The sequence below is a fragment of the Odocoileus virginianus genome, chromosome 9, assembly GCF_023699985.2.
Source record: "Odocoileus virginianus isolate 20LAN1187 ecotype Illinois chromosome 9, Ovbor_1.2, whole genome shotgun sequence".
NCBI lineage: Eukaryota > Metazoa > Chordata > Mammalia > Artiodactyla > Cervidae > Odocoileus > Odocoileus virginianus.
Window position 1 is genome coordinate 15314876 of NC_069682.1, and position 17451 is coordinate 15332326.

At 41.5% G+C, this 17451-nt stretch overlaps 1 protein-coding gene and 1 long non-coding RNA gene across 5 annotated transcripts in view; one reads left to right on the plus strand and one right to left on the minus strand.

Moving 5' to 3' along the window:
• The window catches only part of LOC139036559 (uncharacterized), a 76286-nt gene that overhangs the window by 50489 nt on the left and 8346 nt on the right, over positions 1-17451 (plus strand). The gene's annotated exons all lie outside the window — the stretch shown is intronic.
• Positions 11033-16178, minus strand: LOC139036558 (PRELI domain-containing protein 1, mitochondrial-like). Its single transcript, XM_070471987.1, has 2 exons — positions 14550-16178; positions 11033-14032 (listed from the first exon to the last, which is right to left on the minus strand). The coding sequence occupies exons 1-2, from the start codon at positions 15015-15017 to the stop codon at positions 13676-13678; spliced, it is 825 nt and encodes a 274-aa protein (XP_070328088.1). The 5' UTR covers positions 15018-16178; the 3' UTR covers positions 11033-13675.

Genomic DNA, 17451 nt, shown 5'->3' on the forward strand with positions numbered 1-17451 from the left:
TTCGTCAATGTTCTTGTGAGGAGGGTTGAGAGAGTAAAGGATCCGTTAATGTTATCTCGTTACCTTTGGCTGTGCTGGGTACATTGCTGCATGAGGGCCTTCTCTAGTTGCAGCGGATGGCGGCCACTCTTCATCGTGGCGTTTGGGCTTCTCTTGTTGTGGAGCACAGCCCCTGGAGCACGCAGACTTCCGCAGTTGTGGCTCACAGGCTTAGTTGCTCTGCAGAATGTGGATCCTCCTGGACCAGGGATCTAGTCCATGTCCTCTGCATTGGCAGGCGGATTCTTAACCACTGAACCGCCAGGGAAGTCCCAGGACACATTTATTAAAAGGACTGATAAAGAAGAGTCGCTGGCATTACTTCACCTTAAAGTGTTGGTGCTGTTGCTCACAGAGCTCCCATTAGTGACATCTTGAATTGGAAGCTCATCTGGATCATAGCATAAAATAGACAGTTAGGCTTGACGTATCTGGTCTAAATATCAGTAATACTTCTCTAAGTTTTTGTTAATGAGTTAATGAGGGGGTAAGGTACAGGCTGCCCACTCCAGTATTCTTGCCTGGAGAATTCCATGGACAGAGGAGCCTGGTGGGCTACAGTCATGAGGTCACAAAGAGTTGGACACAACTGAGCGACTGACACTACTTTCACGAGGTACAGGTCAGGGAATGCTTATGGTTAGAGCTAAGATTAGGGCTAAAGTGGCTGTGATGATAAATATGGAAATGGAAGATGTAGCTGGTCATGGTGATCCTTTAATGAATAATCTGACTACATCAGCAGTAGGTTGTAATAGGCCATATGGTACAATGTTATTTGGTCCTTTTCAAAGTTGCAGGTAGCCTAGAACTTTTCATTCAATTAATGTGAGAAATCCCATGGCTAGAAGAATAGGGATAACAAGTATTAAGAAGTAATACTCATTATAAATAAAACATTTATAAACTCATTATAAACAAAAGTATGAACATTTTGTTAGGGAGAGGATTTGAACCTCTGGTTTTAAAGGTTTAAACTTTGTGTAGTTACCCAGCTGTGCTCTAACAAACTCTGTTCTTGGGTAAGGTTTTGTATATATTAATTAAATTAAGATTATATCATTAATTGGTTTTAAGACACTTTTTAAATGTAGACCTTATTTCTCATGTCCTTTCACACTGGGAAAAATATATAGTAGATAGAAACTGGCCTGGATTACTCTGGTCTGAGCTCAGATCACATAGAACTTTTAATTGCTGAACAAACGATCTTTAATAGTGAGTACACTATTGGGATGTCCCAATCCAGCACTGAGATGGTAAATCATTTATGACAAATATATTGTCGATATGAACTCTAGAATAGGATTGCACTGCTATCCCTAGGGTAACTTGTTCCAGTGATCAATTTTTGGATCAGTGAATGGTATCGGGAACCCAAGGGAGAGGAAGGGGATGAGGACAAGGAGCAACAGGATGGAGCAGGAAAAGGAGGCAGCCCAACAAGACGGCCGCTGCTGCGGGAGCAGCCTCAGCAGCGGGTGGGTCAGAGGCGGTGCCGGTGGTGGTGGCCGTGGCCGTGGCCCGGCGGCCTGGTGCAGAGTCAACGGTGGCTGCCATGGCAGTGGCAGCAGCCGTGGGGACTTGGAGCTGAGAGGGGCTGCTGCTCGAAACTATTTTATAGAGCAGTTTGGGGTTTACAGAAAAATTGCCCTGAAAATTTAGAGTTTCCATGTGTGCCTTCCCCCACAGTTACACAGTTACTTCATCTTACTTGAGTTTGGTGTGTTTGTTATCACCGATACACCAGTGCTGACAAATTATTAACTGAAGCCCATAGCTTATGTTACAGTTGACTCTCTGTTGTACAGTTCTGTGGGTGAGATTGTCATCTTTTACTTAACAGTGTATGTTTAAGGTTCTTGTGTGTCTGTCTCTCCATGGCTTGATAGCTCATTTATTGCTAAATAATACTCTATTGTATGATTTTATTGTATGATTAATTAAAATCAAAATTTACTTCCTCAGTAGTACCAGCAGTTACTTGCGGCTAGTGGCTACCATACTGGAAAATGCAGATACAGCACATTTCCATCGTCTCAAAAAGTTCCATTGAAGAATGCTGATATCAACCAAAGTCCAATTCTCCAATTGTCTTCACTGTCACAGAGAACTTACCTGTTGGCCCAACCTCAATTTGTCCTTAATTTTTAGTGCGTTGACTTACGCTGCCAGCGAACCTAAACTTGACGTAATTTAAAATCCTTTACTCCCCCAAAGAATTAGCCTTTCCAGATGGTCCCCATTATAATATGGTTTCCTATCAGGGCATCATCTTTTACTCCATTCTTCCTGTCCCTAAAATCTGGAGTCATCTTTGTCTTTCTTATTTTTTCTCTACACCTTTTGAATGTTTATCAAAGGTAAGCAGGTCTCAGAGCTAATAACTGGCGGAGTTTAGATCAGAATGTAGAACTCCTTTTTCTAGTTCTTTCTTGGGATCTCCACTAGTTAGGGTTGCTTTTCCAATAATTTTAAAGTTGCAGTCACTTTTGAAGAGTTTATTGGTGACTATATGATTATGCACTATGTGATTTATATTATAAATCAAGACTGTAAAGGCTATAGCTATAGATTTAATAAATAGTGAGGTATTCATTCTTTTAAACATTAGAACTTGAAGGAATTTATCTTATTTCACTGTCTATAATTAAGTTATGATGGAAAAATATTTCTTCCTCTATGTATGACCTGCTTTGCATAATAAAAATTAATTTCCCTCACTAATATGAATTGGCTGGTAAGGGTGAATAGAATTTAACTGAACATCGCTGCCATCCAAAATTCTGTATTTATGCTTGTATTCTATTCAAATACTTTGTGAAGTCCAGTTTGGTTACCACATGAACTTATATCTTCTTAAACATTCCTTAAATCACCATGTTAAAATTTCCAGACCTTGAAAAATGGAGAGCTTTGTGTCGGTCTCTTTTGCTTTTCTTTCAGGGTAAGCTGCACCTCTGCTTTTGCTGAGAACAGCATAATGGGTATGGTCTTGATTTGACCTTCTCTGTACACTGGTTGTGCTGTGCTGTGCTTGGTTATTCAGTTGTGTCTGACTCTTTGCGACCCCATGGACTGTAGCCCACCAGGCTCTTCTGTCCATGGGGACTGTCGGTCCAGAACACTGAAGCACGTTGCCATTCCCTCCTCGAGGGCATCTTCCCAACCCAGGGATCGAAACCAGGTCTCCCGCGTGGCAGGCAGATTCTTTACCATCTGAGCCAAGGTCAGGAATACTGGAGTGGGCAGCCTATCCCTTCTCCGGGGGAACTTCCTGGCCCAGGAATTGAACTGGGGCCTCCAGCATCGCAGGTGGATTCTTTACCATCTGAGCTACCCAGGGACCCCATATATTGGTTATGATTGCTCAAAAGTTCATTTTTGTGGAGACATGCTGCTAAAGAGTAATAGTCTTGCATGTTTTAAGTTCTGTATTAAAAAAAAAATCCTGAATTTTAACCTTCATTTTGAAATGCTTTCCCTATAATTACTGCTCTTAAAACCCATGTTTTATATATCAGTTTTTACATTAATTACTGTTTTGATTAAAACTGTCACTCATTGCTCGAATGTAGCCTATCTTTAAATTTATTAAAAACTTAAAAAAAATGATATCAATAAATATGCAAATAATATATATATATAAATAAAAAATATCAATAATATATTTTGACTAGTAAGTCTAGATTTTAATCACTCAGGTCTGTTCTCCAAGGTCACCCCAAGCAAAACCATCAACCTATATGAAAATTTTGTTATCCCTTGGTTTAATTAGGGCCTTTGGGTTAATTAAAACTCCATAGGATCATCTCATCATATTTTGTTATACCTGTCTCTTCATGGGAAGGTCAGTTTCACTGATTGAAGGTTAGAGACAGTAGCCTCGTGTGGCTATTCATACCAGTCCTTACTTAGAGAACAAAATGAGGATGCTACCTCTGCATCGTCGGGGTACCTCAGCTGTTTAACAGTCACCACTGGGCAGGCAGTGCCTCTAATACTAGTTACGCTAGAGGTGATGGATTTTTGGTAAACAAGTGGGGTTGGTATTTGCTGAGTTCCTTTTATTCTTTAAGAAATCTTTGCTAGCGTGCGTGCCTGTGTCGGGCTGACAGTGTACTTAGTATGTATTTTGATGTTGAATTGTGTTTATTTGCTGTTAACTATCAGTAATTGATGTAAGCTTACACAAGGAGAAATAGTTCTTGTTACTCATGTTAACATTATTGCTTCTTTTGGCTAATAGATCAGTCCAGTGTAAAACTAGAAGTTGATATGCTTATTGTTGAGCTTGGATGACTTCTTAATTGGTGACTGCTTTTAAGCCAGCTATATTATTTTTACTCTCTAGATAAGGTTGTACCCATTTCTCAAAAGCTGTACCTTTGTAAAAGTTGAAATTTGTAATTTTTGTAATTTTAAAGTTGAACTAAGTTTCTTTTCTTGGACAATCAGATATCACCAGGCTTGTGAGGCTTGTCACCTCTTCTCACCATTTTGCAACATAGATGAGTTTGTTCTTTTTAAAAAAAAAAATTTATTTATTTATTTTGTTTTTTGGCTGTGTTGGGTCTTCGTTGCTTTGTGCGGGCTTCCTCTAACTGCAGTGAGCAGGGGCTGCTCTTGGTTGCGGAGCGCAGGCTGCAGTAGTTGCATCACGCAGACTCAGTAGTTGTGGCTTGTGGGCTCTGGAGCACGGGCTCAGCAGCTGTGGCACACGGGCATAGTTGCTTCACGGCATGTGGGATCTTCCCAGAACAGGATCAAACCCATGTCCCGTGCGTTGGCAGGTGAGTTCTTATCCACTGCATCACCAGGGAAGTCCAGTGAGTTTATTCTAATAAACTGTTTGTAAGCAGCTCATTTGATTTTGAGATATTTACTAATAACTTCCCTTTGTTATGGAGAAGGAAAAGGCATCCCACTCCAGTACTCTTGCCTGGAAAATTCTGTGGACGGAGGAGCCTGGTAGGCTTCAGTCCATGGGGTCGCAAAGGGTTGGACACGACTGAGCAACTTCACTTCCCTTCCCTTCCCTTTGTTGATGAATTACTAGTTAAATCCTTATGCAGAGGTAGAGGAATAAGTTTTGCTTTTCATTACTTTAGTGCTTCTTTAAAAGCCCACTATGGGGCTTCCCTGCTGGCTCAGAAAGTAAAGAATCTGCCTGCAGTGCAGGAGACCTGGGTTTGATCCCTCGGTTGGGAAGATGCCCTGGAGAAGGAAATGGCAACCCACTCAAGTATTCTTGCCTGGAAAATTCCATGGACAGAGGAGGCTGGCAAGCTACAGTCCATGGAGTTGCAGAGAGTCAGACGTGACTGAGTGACTGACATACAGTGTTTCTTTCCTCATTTCCTTATGGTCCTTGCTCTGCAGTGCCAAAGGTGGTTTTAAATTCTTATCTACTATACTTTGAATGTTGAGTGAATGATTCGATTTGCTTCTGGTTTTGTGTGTGTGTGTATAATAACTGATTTTGTATATTTTATGTCCTACAACTTTACTTAATTTGTCTAACAGTTTTTGGTGTAGTTTTTGGAGTTTTCTATATATATTGGCATGTGTGTTAGTTGCTCAGTCATGTCCGACTCTTTGCCACCCCATGGACTATAGCCTGCCAGGCCCCTCTGCCATGGAATTCTGCAGGCAAGAATACTGGAGTGGATTGACATTCTCTTCTACAGGAGATCTTTCCGACCCAGGGATTGGACCCAGGTCTCCGTCATTGCAGGAGTTTGTCTGAGCCACCAAGAAAGTTCTTTGTGGCATGGCATCTGCAAATAAAAACAGTTTTACTTTTTCTAAGCTGATTTGGATGCTTTTTATTTCTGTTTCCTTGTGTGATGGCCTGGTTAGGATTTCCAGTACTTGATTGAATAAAACTGATCAGAGTGGGTGTCCTCGTTTTATTCTTGATCTTGGAAAATAAACTTTAAACTTTCACCATTGAGTGTGATCTTAGCTGTGCACTTGCCACACACGGCTTTTATTATATTGAGTTTCAGTCACTCTATATCCAGTTAATTGAGAGTTTCTATTATGAATGGATGTTGAATTTTGTCCAGTACTGTTTTCTGCATTACTGAGATGGTCATATTTATCTTGGATTCTGTTAACGTGGTGTATCACATTGATTTGTGGGTGTTGAGCCATGCTTTTTGTATCCCTGAAATAAATCCCACTTGATCATGCTCTATGTTCCCATTAATGTGGTTGAATATTGAATATTGTTGAATTTTTAGAGGATTTTTGCTTGTATTTTCATCTGGGATACTGGCCTATAATTTTCTTGTGCTATTTTTTCTGGTCTTGGTATCACGGTAATTCTGGCCTAGTAGAATGTTTACAAGTATTCTTTTCTTAAGAGTTTGAGAAAAATTGGTATTAGTTCTTAAATGTTTAGAAGAATATACCAATAAAGTCATCTGGTCTGAACTTTCACTTGCTGCTGCTGCTGCTGCTAAGTCGCTTCAGTTGTGTCCGACTCTGTGCGACCCCACAGACGGCAGCCCACCAGGCTCCCCCGTCCCTGGGATTCTCCAGGCAAGAACACTGGAGTGGGTTGCCATTTCCTTCTCCTGTGCATGAAAGTGAAAAGTGAAAGTGAAGTCGCTCAGTCATGCCCCACTCTTCGCGACCCCGTGGACTGTAGCCCACCAGGCTCCTCCGTCCATGGATTTTCCAGGCAAGAGTACTGGAGTGCAGTGCCATCACTTTCTCCTTTACTTGTTGAGAGGTTTTGATTACTGATGCAATCTCCTTACTAGTAATTGCTTTGTCATATCTTCTATTTCTTCATGATTCAGTCTAGGAAGGTTTTATGTTTCTATGAATACATGCACTTATTCTCAATTGTTTGGTTTATTGGCATATAATTGTACATAACAGTCTCTTGAGGGAACTCCCTGGTGGTCCAGTGGCTCGGACTCTGTGCCGCACAGGTTCTACCCCTCGTCAGGGAACTAAGATCCCACAGCCACATAGTGTAGCCGAAAGAAAAATATTTTATGATCTCTGCATTTCTGTGATATTTGTTGTAAAATTTCATCGTTCATTTCTAAGTGTGAGTCCTCTCTTTTTCTCTTGGTGGGTATAGTTAAAGATTTGCATATTTTGTTTATCTTTTCAAAAACCAGTTTTTAGTTTCTTTGATCATTTGTCATTTTAATCTCCATTTTATTTATTTCTGCTCTGATCTTTGTTATTTCCTTCCTTTTACTAACCTTGGGCTTAATTTATTCTTTTTCTAAATTTCTTGAAGTGGAGAGTTGTTTACTGTATTGAGGTTTTTTTGTTTCTTAATGTAGGCATTTCTCTTAATCTCTCCTATAACTGCTTTTGCTGCATTTTCATTTCTCTCATGTTTTTGTTTCTCTTAACTTTTTTTGATCCCTTGATTGTTCAGTAACGTGTTGTTTAATCTCCACATATCTGTGAATTTTACAGTTTTTTTCTTATAATTGATTTCTAGTCTCATACTTCTTTGGTTGGAAAAGATGCTTGATATAATTTCAGTCCTCTTAAATTTGTTGAGACTTGTTTTGTGTGATTTATCTTGAATAATGTTCCATGTATCTTGAAGAATGTGTGTTCTGCTGCTGTTGGATGGAATGTTCTTAAATGTCTGCCAAGTTTATCTGGTCTAACATATCAGTTAGGTCTAGTGTTTTCTTATTGATTTTCTCTCTGGATGATCTATCCATTGATGAAAATATAGTTAATAGAAAAATAGAAATCCCTCCTATTATAGTATTGCTGTCTATTTCTCTCTTTAGGTCTGTTAATATTTTTTTGATATATTTAGGTGTTTCTAAGTTAAGTGCATAAGTAGTTGCAAATGTTATGTCTGTTGTTGGATTGGCCCCTTTATAGTTACCTGATGATATTCTTTGTCTCTTATTACAAAATTTGTCTTAAGGTCTATTTAACTATAGCTACCCTAGCTTTTGAGGATTTACATTTTTATGAAATATTTTTTTTCCATCCCTTCACTTTTAGTTTGTGCATATAAATCTGAGATGAGTCTCTCATAAGTAGCACATTGATGGTTCTTGGTTTTGGGTTTGTGTTTGTTTTTCTTTTAATCTATTCAGCCACTTTGTCTCTCTCTCTCTCTCTCTCTCTCTCTCTCTCTCTCTCTGGAGAATTCAGTTCATTTACCTTTAATGCAGTTACTTGTTGTTGTTCAGTCAGTCAGTCATGCCGACTCTTTGCAGCCCCATGAAGTACAGCACAACAGGCTTGCCTCCCTCACCATCTCCCAGATTATCCTCAAACCCCTGTCCATTGAGTCAGGATGCCAGCCATCCTCTGTTGTCCCCTTCTCCTGTTGCCCTTAGTCTTTCCCAGCATCAGGGTCTCTTCCAGTGAGTCAGCTCTTCCCATCAGGTGGCCAAAATATTGGAGCTTCCACTTCAACACTAATCCTTCTAATGAATATTCAGGGTTGATTTCCTTACGATTGACTGGTTTGATCTCCTGGCTGTCCACAGGACTCTCAGGAGTCTTCTCTAGCATCACACTTAGAAAGCATCAGTTCTTTGATGCTCAGCCTTCTTTATGGTCCAACTCTCACATCCATACATTACTACTGGAAGAACCATAGCTTTGATTCTACAGACCTTTGTCAGCAAAGTGACATCTCTGCTTTTACTCATATGGATTTATTGACATTTTGTTAACTGTTTTCTGGCTGTTTTGTAATTCCTCTGTTCCTTTCTTCTTTGCTTGTTCTCTTCCTTTATGATTTGATGATCTTTCTGAGTGGTATGCATAGATTTCTTTATCTTTTGTGTGTCTTCTATAGGGTTTTGCTTTATGGTTACCATGAGGCCTACATACAACATCTAAGAGTTATAACAGTCTATTATAAGCTGATAACAACCTAAGTTTGAATGATTCTAAAATTCTGTATTTTTACCATCTCCTCCCATCACATTTCATGTTTTTGATGTCATATTTGCATCATTTTTTCTTTAGTATCCTTTAACAAATTATTGTAGTTATAGTGGGTATTTTTTTTTTTACTATTTTTCTTTTTAACCTTTATACTGGCTTTATAAATGATTAACCCAGCACTATTACAGCATTATATTATTCTGACTTTGATTATATATTTATCAGTAAGATTTATGCATATGTTTTCCTGCTACTAATTAGTACCATTTTTTTCAGCTTAAAGAGGTCTTTTTTACATTTCTTATAGGGTCAGTCTGTTGGTGCTGAACTCCTTCAATTTTTGCTTATCTGAAAAACTCACTCTGCAACTCTGAGGGACAATTTAAATGCAGTTGATTTTTGTGTATAGGTTTTGTATTCTACAATTTTACTGAATTTGTTTATTAGTTCTAATAGCTTTTTCTGGTTGAGTCTTTAGGGTTTTGTATATGTAATAAGTTCTCCTTTACTTCTGAAGGACAACTTTGCTGGGTAGATTATTCTTGATTGGTAGGTGTTTTCAGGAGTTTGAATATACACCCCAGTCTCTTCTGGCCTGCAAAGCTGCTAAAAAAAAAAAAAAAAAAATCTACTGATAATTTTATGTGAGTTCCCTTGTATGTACCAAGTTGTTTTTCTCTTGCTGCTTTTAAGATTTTTCTCCTTGTCTTTTCTGATAATTATAATGTGTCTCAGTATGAGTCTGTTTTTGTATTCATCCTTTTTGAAAGTCTGAGCTTCCTGGATCTGGACATCTGTTTCTTTCTCCAGGTTAGGGAAGTTTCAGCCATTATGTCTTTAAATTAGCTTTCTTTCCCTTTCTCCCTCTTTTTGCCTTCTTATGCCCTTCTGAGTGTGTGTGTTGGTCTGTTTGATAGTGTCCCATAAGTCCCTTACATTCTCTTGAGCTTCTGTCTTTGCGCCTATGATTTACTGTTCTATCTCAAGTTCATGGATCTTTTCTTATGATTGATCTAGTTTGCTGTTGAACCCTCTATTTTTTTTTAGTTCAGTTAATTATATTCTCTGCCTTGTGATATGATTGGTACTTCTTAATATTTTCTTTCTCTTTGTTGAAATTCTTTGTTCATGAAAGTGATGACGGAGCAGAGATGCTCCTGACCATAGTGAGTATCTTTGTGCCTGTTAACTGAACTCTCTGACGACTTACTAATCTCTGTTTTATTAAGACCTGTTTCTGGAGTTTTATCTTGTTCTCTAGTTTGGAACATATTCCTCTGTTTCTTCATTTTCCTTGACTCTGAGTTTGTTTCTGTGGCTTAGATAAAGCAGCCTCCTCTCCTAGTCTTGCTTGAGTGGTTTGTGTAGGAGAGGAACCTTATCGATCAGGCTGGCTCACACTTCTATAACCTTTGTAATTGTCCAAGCCACCACCTGTGTTCCTAGCACATCCTAGTGGTTGAAGGTGCGCCCACTTGGCAGTGTTCAAAGGAAGGGACCACAGTCAGCACCTACAGGAGGGCTGGTTAGAAGCTGAACCCTCAGGCAGCAGCAGCTGGGAAAGTATGCAGATAGGTGTCTTCTAAGGAGAAATGGGAGGGGGGTGATTCTGCCTGCTCCCTCTGCTCTGGACCCGGGTGTATAGCTGGGTGTTCAGGGATGTGCTCTTGAGCCTGTTAACACATTATTGACTGGGAAATTTTTGCAGAAGCTAAGGCCTATGGATTGCAATTTGTTATGTAAGTGGATACTGAAACACCCATGTTTGAATAAATATCAGCTTCTTTTGCACTTAATGTATCTGTTTGAGACTTTGTACATGTCTTACTAAAGCATTCTGATATTTTGTTAGTGTGACAGGCAGTGTAGCAAGCACATGTCTTACTAAAGCATTCTGATATTTTGTTAGTGTGACAGGCAGTGTAGCAAGCACTTCTGCGCAGGAGAACAGAACATCTATTACAAATGCACTGTGTTTCACTGTGCTTTCCTCTGTAAAGAGCAGACTCTACACTTTCTGGCAGCTTTTGTTTTTTAAGTGCTGAGGGTATTATTTCCTCTAGAATATGTTATTTTGTTTTACCTGATAGTTGATAAGGTGGATCTTTGCAGGCTCTCTTTTAGAAATGCCACAAGAAGGACCAGGCGAGAGACTACCACTGCATTCACCAGAATCAGTCAATGCAGTTCAGTTGCTCAGTGATGTCCGACTCTTTGTGACCCATGGCCTGTAGCACACCAGGCTTCCCTGTCCATCACTAACTCCTGGAGCTTGCTCAAACTCACATCCATCAAGTCAGTGACGCCATCCAACCATCTCATCCTCTGTCATCCCCTTCTTCTCCTGCCTTCAATCTTTCCCAGCATCAGGGTCTTTTCCAATGAGTCAGTTCTCTGCATCATTGGCCGTAGTATTGGAGCTTCCACTTCAGCTTCAGTCCTTCCAGTGAATATTCAGGACTGATTTCCTTTACAATTGACTACTTTGATCTCTTTGCAGTCCAAGGGACTCTCAAGAGTCTTTTCCAACACCACAGTTGAAAAGCATCAATTCTTCAGTGCTCAGCTTTCTTTATTGTCCAACTCTTACATCCATACATGACTACTGGAAAAACCATAGCTTTGACTAGACAGACCTTGGTTGGCATAGTAATGTCTCTGTTTTTAATATGCTGTCTAGATTGGTCATAAATTTTCTTCCAAGGAGCAAGCGCCTTAATTTAATGGCTGCAGTCACCATCTGCAGTGGTTTTGGAGCCCAAGAAAATAAAGTCTGTCACTGTTTCCATTGTTTCCCCATCTTTTTGCGATGAAATGATGGGACCAGATGCCATGATCTTTGTTTTTTGAATGTTGAGTTTTCAGTCAGCTTTTTCACTCTCCTCTTTCACTTTCATCAAGAGGCTGTTTAGTTCCTCTTCACTTTCTGCCATAAGGGTGGTGCATTTGCATATCTGAGGTACTGATTTTTCTCCCAGAAATCTTGGTTCCAGCTTGTGCTTCATCCAGCCCAGCATTTCTCATGATGTACTCTGCATGTAAGTTAAATACGCATATAAGTTATTTAACTGCATATAAGTTAAATAATCCTTGATGTACTCCTTTTCCAATTTGGAACCAGTCTGTGGTTCCATGTCTGGTACTAACTGATGCTTCTTGACCTGCATACAGATTTCTCAGGAAGCAGGTAAGGTGGTTTGGAATTCCCATCTCTTGAAGAATTTCCACAGTTCGCTGTGATCCACACAGTCAAAGGCTTTAGTGTAGTCAGTGAGGCAGAAGTAGATATTTTTTTGGCCTTCTCTTGCTTTTTCTATGATCCAACAGATGTTGGCAATTTGATTTCTGGTACCTCTGCCTTTTCTAAATCCAGCTTGAACATCTGGAAGTTCTTGGTTCACATACTGTTGAAGCCTTGCTTGGAGAATTTTGCACATTACTTTGCTAGCTTGTGAGATGATTGCAATTGTGCAGTAGCTTAAACATTCTTTGGCATTCACCAGAATGGTCAGTGGCTACTGGTAACAAAAATTGCTTGTAAATCATTTTATTACATGCATTCAGGCTACAATAAATTTTAAATCCATCGAATAAACCAAAATTACTCAAATAGAAGCCCATTTTCGAGTTTTCCAGAAGATACTGAAGCTTGCCAGATATTAATCAGGTCGATCAACTCCTTTCATATATTTATTATACTCTAATATGTAAGTGGGCTTAGTTACCTGATGGCCAGTCCTCCTGTCTTCCTTTCCTGTAGATGGAGGTGTGTGGAGGTGTTATCTATAGTTGTCACCATGTAGATTAGCCTTTTGTCTTTCCATATAAGAAGAATCACTTTTCCTTTCTGTGTGTTGTGCTTAGTCACTCAACCATGTTCACCTCTTTGTGACCTCTTGGACTGTAACCCATCATGATCCTCTGTGGGATTTTTCCAGCAAGAATACTGGAGTGGGTTACCATTTCCTTATCTAGGCTATCTTCCTGACCCATGATCAGACCTGCTATCTCTTGTGTGTCCTGCATTGCAGGCCAACTCTTATCTGCTGAGCCATTGAGGAAACCCTTCTTCTGGAAGAATGTCATTTTCCACTCTGTAGGTTTTTAGATTTTACCTTTAATTTGGTTTAGTAGACCGCGGTTCTCTCTTATAGTCCTACAAACTCTGGATTTATTTTTCAACAATATTTTAGATGTGGACACGCTGTTGTAATAATCACCTTGGTAACCACGGTGCCATGAGCCAAGATAAGGTTGTAGGACTGATGATATTGTTTCTTGTGGTTTCCTTCCTTCACACATGTAAATCTCAAGGTGGCATATATATATCCAGTTTCACTTATGCTAACCATCCTGACCAGAATTCCATATTTTATAAGTTTTCTGGCTTACAGGTTTTGAATCTGAGTTGTCCTCTTCACCTTATCATTGCCTCATTTAGTGATAGCTCTGTTTGGGTATATAGATCAATTGAAATTTTGGTAGAAAATAACCCCAAAGTGTTTTTTTTTTTTTCTTTTCTGGTTGAATTCAACAAGTATTTATTGAGTGCCTTTACACGCAAGATTTTGTTTCAGATACTTGGGACACATCAAAGGATAAAACAATGGTCCCTGCCCTCATGGAGCTTACAGTCTAGCATTTATGACCACTTCACCTGGATGCCGTGACCCCAGGCAAGTCACTGTGCCTCTGTCCTCAGCCACCTGATGCAGGAGTAAGGAGGCCCAGCTCAGACATGGGTGACCAGCCGGCTGTGCTGGAGATGCCAGGCAGCGCACCTACCCCCAGCCCACCACCCAGACAGGCGACAGGGCTGGAAGCTGGCTTCTAATAATGAAGCACAGGAGCGGGGCCGCAGGGACTGGAGCCGGTAGTCTGCTAGGCTGCTGTCTGGGGCCTGGGCTGGCCGCACGAACTGCTGCTGCTGCTCGTTGGCCGCCTTGCCGGCAGGGTCCTTGGCCTTCTCTGTAGCTGCCAGTGCCATCTCGGTGGCCTTCTCCTCGGCTTCCTTGGCTGTTTCAACAGGGGTTTTGGGAGGGACCTCACCTTGCAGCTTGGCCAAGGTGTATTCAAAACCCTTCATAGTCTTGGTCACGTTGCTTTTGGTTTTTTTTGTTTTTTTTGTTTTTAATTTTTTTTTCCATTTATTTTTTTAGTTGGAGGCTAATTACTTTACATCATTACAGTAGTTTTTGTCATACATTGAAATGAATTAGCCATGGATTTACATGTATTCCCCATCCCAGTCCCCCTTCCCACCTCCCTCTCCACCCGATCCCTCTGGGTCTTCCCAGTGCACCAGGCCCGAGCACTTGTCTCATGCACCCAACCTGGGCTGGTGATCTGTTTCACCCTAGATAATATACATGTTTCTATGCTGTTCTCTTGAAACATCCCACCCTCGCCTTCTCCCAGAGTCCAAGAATTCATTTGAATCAGTTCTAATGAGATGGATGAAACTGGAGCCCATTATACAGAGCGAAGTAAGCCAGAAAGATAAAGACCATTACAGTATACTAACACATATATATGGAATATAGAAAGATGGTAACAATAACCCTATATGCAAAACAGAAAAAGAGACTCAGATGTATAGAACAGACTTGTGGACTCTGGGTCACGTTGCTTTTGAACTGCGCGAGACCAAATTCCTGAACAGCTCTGGAGACGCCAAATAAGCTAGAGGAGACCCAGGCTTCCTGGCGGATTTTGGTCCAGCCGCTGTTATCAGAGTTTGCATGGTAAACACATCGTTCCTCCACCACCATCAGCCGGGCGTGGTTGATGTTCCAGGTGAAGGTGGTCCTGGTCTGGTTTTCTGGGGCCACAGTAGAATCCTCCAGGATGTACTCTGAGTGAGCAACATTGGCAGGAAACAGTCTCTCAGCCCAGCGGGGCATCCTGTTCATCTTGGTCAGGAGTTGTCGGGACAGAAGCTTCTGGTCAGAGGTCGCACTGTCTTCCGTCGAGACATCTTTGCCATAGGGATTCAGGTACCGCTGCCAGAAGGCTGCGATCACTTGGTCCCAGGAGCTCCGGAGCACGCTCTGGCCCAGGAAATACTTCACCATTGTCCCGGCCAGAGCGGGCTCAGCGCCTGGGCAGCATCAGGGGTCTGGAGCCCAGGGGGCACACGGAGGCCGGGCTGGAGCTCAACGCGTGGCTGCCGTGTTAGCAGCGACTCAGTCGCTACAGCGCTGCACCCAACCACTGCCGCCATGAGGAATTGTCAGAATAACCCCAAAGTGTGTTAACTTATGAAAGTCTATCTTCAGAGAGTGGAGTTTCCGAGTTACTGTTAAAGTGAAGAAATGTCATTATTTGTTCAAACTTTCTTCTCATCATCACCTTGGGAAAGATAGGTGTTTCAAATAATGGGTCCAGTGTGACTTTCTTATTTGTCCATCAAAATTATGAATTCAAGAAATTTCTTTAAAAGAAATTTATGTCACTGTTGGTTACATGAGTCCATTTTAAAGCTTTATCATACTTTTTACGTGGTTTTTCATTCTGTTGGTGATAAAAGTTTGAGAAGCGACTAACTCCAAAAAGCAGTTACCCAAAATTAATTCTGTTATTTCAGTAATGCCTTGCAGGTTAATACAGTCAGTCGTTATATCTGACACACCTATAAAGTGTTCTAATTTTCATGAAATGTCTTCAGTCCACTCTTCTGCAGAAGCAGAGGAACATCCTCCAACACCATGAGTTTCATTTTCACTTTCTGTGTCAGAGTCAGTCACTAAGGCTTTTTGTCTTTTTGTTGGTCTAATGTTCAAATCATCTGAGTGATAACTATACCTGAAGAACTATCATCTTTTTTATCATTTATTTTTGGTTGCACTGGATCTTCGTTGCTGTGTGTGGGCTTTCTCTAGTTGCGGAGAGCAGGGGGTGCTTTTCTCTAGTTGCAGTATGCGGGTTTCTCATTGCGGAGCACAGGCTCTAGACGCATGGGCTCAGTAGTTGTGGCACACAGGCTTAGTTGCCGTGTGACATGGAATCTCCACTGGCTAGGGATTGAACCCATCTCCCCGGCACTGGCTGGCAGATTCTTAACCACTGGACCACCAGAGAAGTCCTAAAGGACTGTCTTCTTCTGTCTTAGCCACTTAGTCGTGTCTGACTCTTTGTGACCGCATGGCCTGAAGTCTGCCAGGCTCCTCTGTCCATGGGGATTCTCCAGGCAAGAATACTGGAGTGGGTTGCCATTTCCTTCTCCAATCTTCTCCTGAGACACTAAGGTATATGTTGCTCAGACAATCAAGAGAAAGTATCTGCATAAAATTGACCAAAAAAATTCTTCTTCACTCAAAATTTGGTGATGCATCATTTTTGAAAATTTTATAGTATTATTAACTTGCATTTATAATATACATAAGGTAGGAACAAAAACCTCACAGCACAAAATGTGAATAATAACGATAGTCATAAGTTGTATAATGAATAACGTTTGGGTAACAGAAGATGTATTAATATGCCTTTGGTCAATAATGTGTTAAGAACATCTTTGTTCACTCCATGAATGTAAGTCCTGTTGCTATCAGAACCAAGCAGCTTGGGTACCTATCCCTGAGGAGGCAGCCACAAAAGCTGGGGCAGAGAGACATGTGTCCAGGCTCCTTTCAGGGAGATAACTAGCAACCTGGGACAGACTAGAGGGAGAGGTGTCTGCTGGCATCCCTGCCCTTAAGGGAGGATCACAGTCCGCCCCTCGGTGCAGAACACATTAGAAGGCTGACCCTCAGGCAGAAGCTTTGTGCTTAGTTGCTCAGTCGTGTCTGACTCTTTGCAAACCCTGGTGGACTGTCCATGGGGATTCTCCAGGCAAGAATACTGGAGTAGGTTGCCATGCCCTCCTCCAGGGGTTCTTCCCAACCCAGGGGTCGAACCCAGGTCTCCTGCATTTCAGGTGGATTCTTAACCGTCTGAACCACCAGAGATGCCCAAGAATACTGGAGTGGGTAGTAGAAGCTTTAGAAGTAGACAAATACTCTTTTCAGGACGGGGCTGGGAGTTGAGCATTTCTGTATGCCTTCTCTGTGCTAAGCCCTAGGGGGAGGAGGAGGTCCAGTTTAAAACCGCCTCTGCTGTCCTCTCTGGCTTCTGAAGGCACGCCCTGGTGGCTGTCATAGACGGCTGATCTGGGGACCCATCTGCTACCAGTAGCCACAAAGACTGGGGTGCAGATGTGTGTACAGGTTTCTTTCAGGGAGGGCCCTGGCAACTTGGAGTAGGACAGAGAGAGCAGGCTAGAGAGAGCAGGCAGGGGTGGTACCTTTGGGGAGGATCGCAGTCGGCCCCTAGATAGGTGCTCACTTAGAGGCCTGACCCTCAGGCAGCAGCATTTAAAGTATCCAAGTAGACCCCATCCAGAGGGGGACTGGGAGGTGGACTTGATCTGCGCTGACCTTGAGGGGATTGCTGAGGTGAGTGCTTGTGCCTTTAACAACTGCTGCTTTGCTTCCCGTTGTCTGTGGAACTGGTGGATTCAAACCCCATTGA